Consider the following 12,275-nt stretch of genomic DNA (forward strand, 5'->3'; position numbering starts at 1 on the left):
AGTTATGTGAGAATATAGCATGGAAAATGCTTTCCAAATTATTGTTAAGAGCATGTACTTTAAAAACAAACATGAGAAAACTTGGTCTTCACAATGATGTTTGCAAAAAGCTGCATCTGTTGTTTAGTTTAATATGACAATCTAGAAGTGTATTTCCTATTATTATTATTATTATTATTATTATTATTGGACATGAAGAAAAACATTATACAAAAAAATCTCTTCACAAAACACAGCAGTTATTACAGGTTAAGATCCATATTATACCAAATTACACTGATCTCTCAGATCAAGACTAGGTAATAAAACCACTGCGTAGTAAAAACTGAAGATATTACTTTATTCTTAGACTTCCAGTAAGACAGGCCTGTGTTTAAACATACTCCTGTCCAATGCTTTTACAATCTTTTCTAATTAAATTTGTAAATTACATTATCATGGTTTTAATAGAGAGCTTTATGTAGCTTTGTGTTTTGCTCTTGGACAACTAATTAATGATGTATTTTAACACCACCCAGTGCGATCACAGTCTGACAGCTGAAACTGAGAGTACAAGATATGACAAAGTAACACATCCCTTTTAGTTCCTACAAAGTTAACAAGTGTCTGACTTGGAAAATAGTATCTCTTATAAACAACAGTAACACAGTAAACAGAGGAAAATCTTTCGTGAAGAAACACATGAATGCAAGAGAATCATGGGAGAGATTTGATGGAGAAAAATTCATAGATATGCCTAATGTTAAAATCTGTTTTGTTAATGTGGTAATATTTGCAGAATACATTGATCTTCTAATCATAATTTCTTTAAGATTTGTTTACCATTATATTAAAGACAAGGCAAGGGGTTTTTTTTCCCTACAATTGATATCCACATTTGCACTTTCAAATATGGAGCTTCACCAAGTAGTGAAGATAATGAGCATAAGCATCATCGTGTTTAGTAACCCTGACTTCAAAATACAGCCTGCGAACTGGCAAGCAATTTATTCTGTTTCAAAAGCAATTTTGCTATTGTGTTGGAAAATTGTACTTCAGTATTTAAAAACAGTAAGATAATGAATAATGGATTTTTCATAACTAGGATGCGAACAAAAATCTTTGTGTCTTTGTTACCTAGTATTTTGCTGCACTTAATTGCTTGAAGTGCTGATTTTCCTTGAGTGACAAATCAATTAAGTATAATCCTAGAAACTTGTATTAAAACAGGGAAGCACTGAAAGCAACATGAATAAAGAAGCCAGAGTGCAGACATCAAAACTCTCAGCACGACTGCTACTAAATCAGGTATGAAGAAAACTATCTTGACAAAATATGGTTTCCTAAGAAAAAAGGAATTAATATTAAACAACTTTCCACAAAATCTGACTACTATTAGGAATCTCATTGAACAGATAAACAAAGTCATGTACAATAAATACTTTTAAGTGAAATTTTGATATAAATATCTGCTGTGAAAATGATGCCTCAAGTCACATGTACTTACATCATTCCACTTTGACGGCTGTTTGCCAGAGGAGATGCAGATGCAGAGTTTCATAGGTACCATAATGTGTAATGAAAGACATTTTAAGTTATTTAAATCTACCTTGGTTACCTATTCAGGTCCATAATAATTTCTATGTTTTCTGCCAGCTTTCCATTACTCTAAAGGAGCAATATCCAAGGGTGCAGCAGGAAGGTGCAAGACACAGGGCAATTGTGACTGCATGCTTTTCTGGTTTTACTCACTCAACAAATGTAGAAGCAGTATTTATGAAGAGGGTTGTTTTATCTGCTTGATCAAAAGACCCAGGCAGGAATATAAGCACTGTGTCAGATCCTGCATAAATATTTGTTCCTCATGACCTATCAGTTTTGCTATAGATGATCATCCTCAAGAAGGAAAACAAAGTTGATGCTTTAAAGCAGTATTTCTCAAACCTAGTGAGGGAGGAAAAAAGGAATGCATGGTCATGAGTCTATGAATGAATTGGAACCAGGAGATGGCTGTGGGATGCAGAGTAGCATGGAAGAGAGGCTGCAGCAGAAAGTCTTGAGCAAAAAAGATGAGAAACACTAGCTGAGCTACTGCCACCCAATGCTGTGACCATGTTACATCCTGCTGAGAGCTGGTGATTTGGCTGAGTGGCTGCCACAGGACTCCCTCTGCTTCCCATCATGGGCACAGGACCGAGTGACCTGCGCAATCTCTGTCACTCATACCCTATCCTACTCTACCTCCAACCTATGTGAACACTTTCCCAGTCCGAGGATAAAGGAGGAATCTGCCAAATTGTAGAGAAGCATCAGTAGAAAAAAATGAAGAAAGTGACAGGCATTTCCATATGAAGAGCAAAAATTGTTTCTTAAAGGATAAACCACCAAATCAACAACTGCTGTAGACTGCCTGTATCACTGACAAAACTGTCCAGATCACATCCTCTAATGAAGAAAAAATTCCCAGGAAACTGCAGCTGCACAGATTTTATTTAGCAAGGCACATTCATTCATAACCATGTTTATAACTAAACAACGTAGTTTCATGTAACTCTTCTTAAACAAATAACCACTGTATCCATAAAACAAATTGCTTTGCTAGAAAGTTACCCAAGAAAAATCAAGTTACAAATAATTATTTTCCTCAAATATTACCCTGCATTTCTAAGAATTAAAAATTACATTTTTATTCGAATTTCAAACACCTCTATGCTTCACACAGCAGTAAATTCTGTTAATCTACAAAGCAATTGTGCTATTCCTAGATTACAAGAGAAGTTGAAAATGGAAAAATCTTCTACAGCTAAATGCATGAAATTTAAAGAATTTTCTTTGACCTCTTCCCAAAAAACACAGAAAAGGTATTTCTAAAGTTTTTAAAATTGATTAGAACTTGCTGTTCTATGTTCATATTCAGCTTCAGCTGTGCCTCTAATGCGAGTATAACACCCTAATCCGTGTTTCTTGGGAAGTCTCTGAACACAGGTCCTGACCTGAAAAAAAAGAATCAGACACTCACACAAAATACTGCTATTACAAATTTTTCTGGAGTAACCACAGTTAATACTAACAGCTTTTAAGGATGCTGGATATTTGTAGAGCAGAACATTTACATCCAGGCTCTTTTAAAAACAGTACAATATTCTTGCCATAGTGCATGTTTATCCACTGAACAACAAAATATAAGGAAAAAGTACTTCTACTGCATGCAGGCAAGTTTATCACTGTGTCACTGAGATGAGTAAGACCAAACTCTGCAATAAGACCAAATAAATCTCTGCCTCCCTGCCCCAAATGATACAGAGAGATAATACGGAAAACCACAAGGCAGCATTGTTGAACTACTACTACTACTACAAAATTAAACAACAACAACAACCAACCAAGAAACAACAACAAAAAACCCCCACCACAAAAGCAAACAAACAAAAAACCAAGCTAAACAAACAAAAAACCCCAAACAAACATAAAGCTGATATCTTCAGCCTTGCAAAACTAAGGGAAAATCCCTTACATCTGTTCAGATAAAGGTCTACAAGCATAATAGAAACTTATTACCACAGCAGCTCCCTTCCATCAGTAGCTTTTAAAAAATTGCTTAAAACAGATACTAAAACAACAGGTTCCACCAGAGAAAAATCAAATATTCTGAATGGTATTTGCCTTCTCTTTCTCCTACATCACACTTTCTTACTAGAACCACATAGAGAAGAAGCAAATTGAGAAGACATATAATGGAGCCTCCATGATAAAAGGCACCCATCCTTATTACCCCTTGCTCACCTTACAAAGCGCTATGCATACCTTAACACAAGATCTTTTTCAACCCATGACAAGATGAGTGAGTCTCTTGTATTTAACAAATAGATACCAGAAATACCTAAGTACACAGTAGGACCTCAGGAAACATCATCTACATTCAGCAGAACCCTTTTTTAATTAGTAGGGTATGTCATTGATCAGAACAACAGGGCCATTTTATCACTGTCACTGGGTATTGTTATTGACATTGTAGCCCAATCAATTGTTTTCCCACCCTCTTCTTAGCAATCCAAACGCCTGCCCAAGCAATACAAATCACTGTATTTAGATACTATAGGTACAAAACAGGAAGGCATGCAAAAATAATAGCTTAAACATGCAGTCACTTGTGCTTCTGCAAACAATAGTAACAGCTGCAATAGTTATTTGAAGTTCTCAAACTTTTTTTCTGCCCAATGATTAAAACACTTCAGATCAGGATAGTACTGTAAGAATAACTGTGCCAAACATTATGACTTTCTGTAAACCTATCTTGGTATGAAAGACCATTACTAGTGAACAGAAAAACATAAAGACAACATTTTCCAAATGTACAGTTTACATAATATCAAATCAAAGAACTGCAATTAAAAATCACTTTTTTACCAAAATCACCTAAGGTTTGTATGTCATCTAAATTTGTGTCTGCAGATAAAATATGACAAACTGCTTCTCAGGTATGGTGCCAATGAAAATCTTATTGTTCGTAAAATTATTTTACAGTTGCTAACGTCAATAACTTAATATGCATGCCATATGGTTACCTGCATCATTAAATCATTAAACTTTGCTCTGAAAAGTAAAAGCCCCAGAACCTAACAATGACAACACACACTGCATAAAAGGTCTGAAAATATTCACATACAGCGACACTATTTTTCAAGACTTATATTTCAAACTCCTTGGACCTTTGTTCCAGGCATAAGTTTCAGAATCTGCACCTATCCTAAATAAGGTCTCAGTTCCAACCAGCAGGATTAGCCTATAAATACAGTCTTTAGCAGAGGAAAAAAAAATGAAAAACAAAAACACATTAAAAAATCCAAACAAACAAAAAGTCCAGGAATGGGAATACATGAACTACTGCTTTTTTCTAAAAACTAGAGCTAGTTTCTCCATAACTTGAGATCTTGAAAACAGACCCAACTCAACCACTGTTACACAAATACAGCATCCCAAGTACAAAGCTGCCACACAAACAACCTTGTTGGAAGAATCAGAATTCAGAGATGAGATCTAAGACTAAGCCTAAAAGTCACTGAGTGGCATAGTTAAAAATGACAGGGATGAACTGTTGCAGACATTTTTCACAGAAATCCTTTCTTTCAGATTTCTGCATCTTCTGGGAAGCAAGGGCCCCCGAAGAAGAATGTAAACAATTGTTATCACATGCTGTAGAATGCAATAGGATGCACCTGTGATTGGTTTGTGTTCATGTGTTTATAATTAAGGGCCAATCACAGAAGCAAGCTGGAGACAGAGTCCCAGGACACAGAACTTTGTTTTAGATTCATTCTATTCTTAGCTTAGCTTAGCAAGCCTCTGCAACTTCTCTCTTCTTATTCTATTTAGTATAGTTATAATGTATTATATATCATATATCAATAAATCCAGCCTTCTGATCAAGAAACAAGATTCTCGTCCTTCTCTCTCACCCCAAGCGACCTCCTCAGATCGCTGTAATAATGAACCTCTGTCCAAAATCACAATCCAGGAAAAGCTAATAAACAAAGGGCAGTATGTCCTGCAAGACAGTACATCAATGTTGAAATTTTTTTTAATTAAAAAGAGACAAACACTTTGAATTTCAGGTCAAGTCTATAAAAAAGGGAGGGGTGAGAGTTCTGGAAAAGAACAAAGGACATACATGATTGATCCACTTTGCAAGAATGGCATGAAAGCACAGACAACTCTCCTAAGGACTATTCTAGAGAGACTTCTTTATACAGCATTTGATCCTTTCCTCCTTATGCTGAAACAGAAGACAGGTGTATTGTAATGAATATATATATTCAAATACATCAGCATAACATACAGCTGTGTAATTTAATGTGTTCTCATTCCCAATACACTAAAACATCTACATATCAGCACCTGCAGCCTGAAACACTTCCCAGGAATAACATATTTAGTTGTTCAAGGTTCATGACATTTCTAGCAAGTATCAGAGCAACCTGCAACATTTGCAGCTTTTGGCATCACAGTAACTACTGATACATCTCACTTTGAGTTGCTACCTCCAGCAAAGATTTCTGTCCTACAGAGACAGAAGACTCATCTGTAATGGTGCATCCATTTGCTGCCATTTCTGTTTGCTTGTCACAGAGTAAAGGAAGCACCACAGGAACCAGGATGATGTTAGGAGTTTTATCCACAAGGAAGTGCAGGTGCGCCAGTACACATATGGAGAATTAATAAGCAGGACCCACTCCCACACACTCCCACAGCTGCTTAACTTCCAGGAGTTTCTGTGATCATGTCCACAGTAGCAGAATGAATAGCATTAACAATGCTATTTCTACAAAAAAAAAAAAAAAAAAAAAAAAAAAAAAAAAAACCAAAACCAAAAACAAAGAAACAAATACCAAAACCAACCAAACAAAAAACCCCAGCAAAACCATAGATATTTATAGTTTCCTGATTTAACAAGTTACTGCTTCTGGTCAAACAACAGATGTTGGAAGAAGTTTGCAATATCAGTTTTAAAACACAGATGTTCAAAAGTAAATTCAGTTTGATCTTTGGAAGTTTTTATCACAGAAACTACATTAAAATTCAAATTAATGCCAATATTGTCAGCCATTCAGCCTCATCCATCATTTTCAAGCTCATTTTCAGGATGAAATATGTAGTGCCATTCAATTAACAGGTGTTTTGGGGAGAAGATGAAATTGAAATCTGTATAACTCTGGCCAGATACTGTAAAAACTTTTGTTCTAAACATTCAGAAATACCCAGGGAAGGAGATTCATAGAAACTAGGAGCATTTCACAAAACTGTACAAAGTACCAAATATCACTGCATATAGCCCATTCAATGGGTAAACTCCATTAATATGTATTAATTCTTGGGGGGTTTGAACAATTGTGGACATTTTGAAAGGATTTCCAGACCTGCACTTATAGCAATATAAGTCATGAACTTTCTGCGAACAGCATTCTACAGGAGATTTTAGGTCCTAAAAGCTCTGATTGTTACATGGTCTTACCAAATAATATTTTTGGTTATTTGGAGACATTATTCTTAGTTATTATACATGAAATATCAAAATCTACTGGACTACAAAGAATAACATCTAGACTGCATAAATCACGTTGTCATTTAGAATTAGGACACAACTCTAACAAATAACTGAAAGGCAGTAGGAAAATAAAGGTATTTTAACCGAGTTCATAACAGACTGTCAGAAATTAAAAATTCCACAGCATTACAGTACCTGCCTTGACTATTATCTATTGACATTTTTATCTCTTTTTTGGTGGTTCAATGTGGAACCTAGCCAAACTCTGAGAAATCATAACCATAAGGACTACAAGATTGCTGGGAACAGCTTTCGTTCAATTCAAAAGCACTAGAACAGTATTACTACATTAAATAATCTTATTTTTTTGTGTACTACAAAAACTGGTTTTGAAATTTGTAAGTATCGGGGAATCATGTGAATTTTCATTGAATTTCAAGTTCTGCAGACTTCCATTCCCTTTTGTCGGGAACAGATTTCATTTTTTTTCTATTATACATACTTCACATTAAATAAGCTACAGTTCACAAACTGTTAAGCAACAAGTATTCTACATTTACCTGCACAAAAGACACATTATCCTATTACTTGGTTCATTTTTCCTTCATGTGCAAGTTTCTAATTTGCTAATGAAATAAAAGAATTCCCAAATCGCAGTACAGTCAGTTGCCTCAAAACAGAGTTGGTCCATCAGTGGCAAACTGCAGAGACAAGCAACAGAGTTGACCTGTTCCACAACTTGCCCTACAATGACCACTTAATATATCCAGTTGTGTCATTCATAAACACACTACTGTTCACACCATGAACAAGGACAGATTTCTTTTATGAATATCTGGAGTGCAAGTGAATTTATGTCACATAAAAGAGAGCTGGAAAGATGTGATTGTCTGGTACCAGCCCAGGAGTCCCAATACCTCTTGCCTCAGCCCTATTAGGCCAAATACAATCACTCACTGACAGCAGCAAGCATAGAACACCTGAATAAACCAGGTATTTTGTTTATGGATAAATGATAGTTGACTACTGTTTAGTTCTTTATCAGCTTCAAAATTCCACCAGGCTTCTTGTTTTCCTGCCACCGACCTCACATGACAGCACAGTCAACTTCCTTCCTGTGGTCAGCAGTTGATTACTCTGTGGTTGATGATGACAAGCACAAGTCAAACAGATGAGAATAAGCCTCAATGCACATTTAAGGTGAACCTGAATGTTCTCTGCTCCTCTCTCCCCCTCACCATGTAAACAAAAAGCAGCAATTATTTTCCTGTAGATAACAACCTTCAAGCTGAAGGACAAGGTGCTGAAACAAGTGCTGAACCAATCAGTTTTTTCCCCCAAGCCTTTTTACAACTACGCAAATTGAATATACTAAACAATAGCAAGGATTTTTCAAATTCATTTTAAGGTGAACAACTTTTTCCTCCAAGACAGATTTCCCTGATTGTTGATGGCAACACATGAATAGTTCTCTGTCCATCTGAGGTAGGGAAAGATGACAGAAAATGTAAAAGCTGAATTTCTACTGCAAAAGTAATAAGTTGTGCTTAAACATCAGAAATAAAAGCAGAACAGGATGCATGTGTTCATTGAACCATAGGTAATATTTAATATGTATTTTTAATATATTTTTAACAGGCCTTAACACATACAGTATAAATATATAAAAATACATCATCTTCTCATGTTTATTTATATATAAAAGTACATTGCAGGATATTTAATGATTCTTAGCTGGCTACAATTTTATACAGAAGTGTGCATATTATTGAAGTTTCTTTAGATATGTTCGGGAAAACATATTCCATCTTTAAAATATGCACTATCAATCTGTCTAAATAAATCTCAAAAGCACAACGTGCACTACAGACAAACAGTGAGTGTGACAAACAACGAGTATGATAATCTTTGTCCTCACTGCAAAGTGAGCTACACAAACACTGGCAAAGAGTCCTACAGACTGCTTAGCTCAAGCAAAAGAAGTCATTCTACAAATTAGCTGCAAGGCCAATAAGGGTTAGCAACTGATGAGTTTTACTAACTGAGGTTGCACAGCAGCAGGACAATTAACTGGAGTTAAAAACACTACCACACTAAAGTTAAGGATGTGTGTATAAGACTTTCAAGATACTGTAAATTCTTCACTGAAAAAATAAATCACACCAAGTCAAAAAGTCTTGAAGTCCAGGAACAACAGCACTGGATTAAACCCAACATGCCAACTCCAGTATGTTTTAATAGGTGTTTGTTTCTAGACATCTTCAGAGATATTTATTACACCCTTTTAGGCAAAATCCTCAAGCATACATGCACATGATAGGTTTCTGCATATCAGAGACCTCAGTGACTTCACTTCAACACTCTCATAAGTATCTGACATCAGGACCTTTGCTGCAGTTTCCACAGGAATGCAACGCTTCTTCAGAGTCTGTGCTGAAGATAAAGATTGGAAAAGCAGGATGAATCATTCATAAAGACATAGAAGCTGTAGTTCAATTACAAGTTTAGAGCCACAAGACTTACAAGTTGTAATTCCAGTATTTGCACTGCTGTATTTCCCCTTGGACTCTACACAAGACAGCTGTGGTAGACTCCACACAAGCATTGCCATGCCTTTACTGCCGGTCCATAGGACACCTTCCAGAGGTGCTCTCACAAATCCAAAGTAAGGTATTCTTGAAGGAGAATGACCAACTTACTCAACCCACATTAAGAAAAATAAAACCATAAAGTGAATTAAGAGGCTGGTGTAAGTATTCTGATTCTCAGAGCTCAGATAAGCAATTCATTAATCAAGTGATCAAAAATGAAGAAACACAATAAATGAGCCTGTCAATTTTTAAAGCTTTTATATACCTACAAGAAGCTGCACAAAAGTAACTAAAAACACAGATAATCTCTTTTATGGAGGATCAATATGTTAAATACACAGATTATAAAAGACCCTAACTCTGAAAGATGTCATCTAAACTGGAAGGAATATAACCCACAATCTTTGGAGAGCAATGTTGATCAAAGACAGAAGGCAAGAAGCAAATCTGTAATGAGTTGGTAGATCCTTGCTAGTTCCTACAGTTTGCCAAATCTGCTTATAAAGAGCCACAATAAACAGTTTGTCTAAAGAACCACAATGACACCTGCACACACACCTTCAATTAACCTGTGTAACCATCTGACTTATGGACTCAAGCCATCCCATCTACAGCATCACCAGAACACTCCTGGTTAACCTACAGAACTCCCAGTACCTTTGATAGTCTGGACTAAATTTTTGCCTACCAAATCCTCCTCTTTATTCCCAAGCCCAACACCTACTGAGAAGCAAATTTCAGTAAGAGCATTCTCTGATTCAATTCTCTAAGGTATAGGGTTAATGATGATGACACTGCCCTACCTCAAGACAGAGAACAAACCTACAACAAGTTGTCAGACATTCAAGTATTAGTGTGATGGGGAAGGCTAACACTATGGCAGACTGTCCTACAAACTTGTGAATGTTCATTAAAAAAACCCTTTATCTAGTTTAAGAATCAAGACAACATAATGTAAGCCTAACCTATTTTGCACAGCTTTAAACGACCTTTTTTGTTGGTTATCGCATCCAGACAAAGAAGTAAATACATTTAATTCATTATGAAACAGATTTATCACTGTATTTCAACTAGAAAAAGAGCACCAACTATCTATTCTTAGCAAGTCCATTTGCTTCAGATCCTACAACTGCTCCCTCCAGTCCTTCTACCCACAAACAATGCTCTACAAGAACTAAAAGAGGAAAGAAACATGTAATTAGTGAGTACAATCACCGTAAGAGTGCTATCCAATGGAGATACCAAAATTATGGAGCAGAGTTTTTCCACACTCACGACAAGAGCAGAGCTAGAAATTATTCAGAATAATGGGAAGCAAAGCAACGCTCAATTTTTGCCTGGAAAAAATTTGATGGCAGATCTTTAATCCGTCTTCTCTAAATTGTTTAAGCCCAATAGAGTATCTTTGAAGGAATTTGAAACCATTTTAATGGCCACACTCAGGAATGGTGTCCGTGCTAGCCCCAACAACTAGCTCGCAGCACATTTACCAAGGACGCCCAAAGAAGCCCCCCGCCGCGAGCATCCCTCTCCTCGGCGAACTCCTGCCAAGGGACCCGACTTGCGCGGAGTTGCGGGCGGCGGGGCCGGGCGAGCGAAGGCCGCACCCGCGGGAGCGGGGCAGGCGCCGGGAGCAGCGGGGCCGAGGGCGCCCTGAGCATCCTCCCGCCGCCACCGCAGCCCGTCCCGGCCCCGGCCCTGCCGCCGGGACACGGGAACAGCGGCCCAGGAGAGGCGGCCACCGCCGCGGAGGCCTGCGGGAGCCAACGACTGCCAACACCCCCCTCCGCCATCCGCGGCGGGGCCGCCGCCCCTTCCCGCCCTCCCCGCGGAGCGGGCGGTCCCGGATCCCGCCGGGCAGCGGGACTGGGCGAGGGGCGCACGCCGCCCCGCCCGCAGCTGGGGACAGGGGAAGGAGAGGGGAAGGGGGCGGCAGCGGCCGCCGCGCCGGCCCCGCCCGTACCTGCTGTGCCGCTGCGCCGCGGCCGCGCTGCTGTAATAGGCCGCCCTGCGCTGGGCGCTGCGCGGCACCGGGCGCAGCGGGATCTGGTCCGCCATCTTGGGGGCGCCCCCCGCCGCCCAGCCGGGCGCCGCCCCGGCCCTTCTGACGTCACGGCCACGCCGGTGACGTGCGGGGCGGGGGGGCGGGGGCTCGAGGTAAACACGGGGCGGGCGGCGCGCGAAGCCCTGAGGGAGCGCTGAGCCCTCGGGGAGCCGCAGTGCGGGAACGGCGGGAGCGAGGGAGCGAGCCGCGCTCTGCTCCCTGCTGCCCGGCTGTAGGACACGGCTGGTGCACAGGAAGCTCCACCTGAACACGAGGGAGAACTTGTTTCCTGTGCGGTTGCTCAGACAGGCTGTGGAGTCTCCCGCGATGGAGATACTGAAGCACCGTCTGGACGCAGTGGTGTGCCCTGGGCGGCCCTGCTTGGACAGGGAGGTTGGATACTGTGGTCCCTTCCAACCTGAGCCGTTCTGCGATTCCGTGATTATTCAGCTTCCGAGGTTCCACGTCTGCCAGTGATGGTTTCCTGCCATTAAACAGAGACAAGTATTGCTGCCTGGAAGGGGACGTTCTGTATGTCAGGGGTAATGGACCAGTCTGTGTTACCTCACAGGGCTGATAGACAAGTCACCACCAGCAAAAGCTGGTTTGGAAGATATGC

The 12,275-nt window shown here is 39.4% G+C and overlaps 1 protein-coding gene across 3 annotated transcripts in view; it reads right to left on the reverse strand.

Moving 5' to 3' along the window:
- The window catches only part of ATP9B (ATPase phospholipid transporting 9B (putative)), a 155,398-nt gene extending 143,700 nt beyond the window's left edge, over window positions 1-11,698 (reverse strand). For 2 of the 3 annotated variants that reach the window (XM_063159571.1, XM_063159562.1), the window contains exon 1: window positions 11,576-11,698. In XM_063159571.1, coding sequence (XP_063015641.1) covers window positions 11,576-11,670 — 95 coding nt within the window. In that variant the 5' untranslated portion in view covers window positions 11,671-11,698. Of the gene's footprint in view, window positions 1-11,102; window positions 11,153-11,575 lie in introns of those variants that run through there. The other variant, XM_063159581.1, reaches the window with a different exon arrangement.
- Window positions 11,699-12,275: the final 577 nt, after the last annotated feature.

This window comes from Melospiza melodia, chromosome 1 (genome assembly GCF_035770615.1).
Source record: "Melospiza melodia melodia isolate bMelMel2 chromosome 1, bMelMel2.pri, whole genome shotgun sequence".
NCBI classification, from domain to species: domain Eukaryota; kingdom Metazoa; phylum Chordata; class Aves; order Passeriformes; family Passerellidae; genus Melospiza; species Melospiza melodia.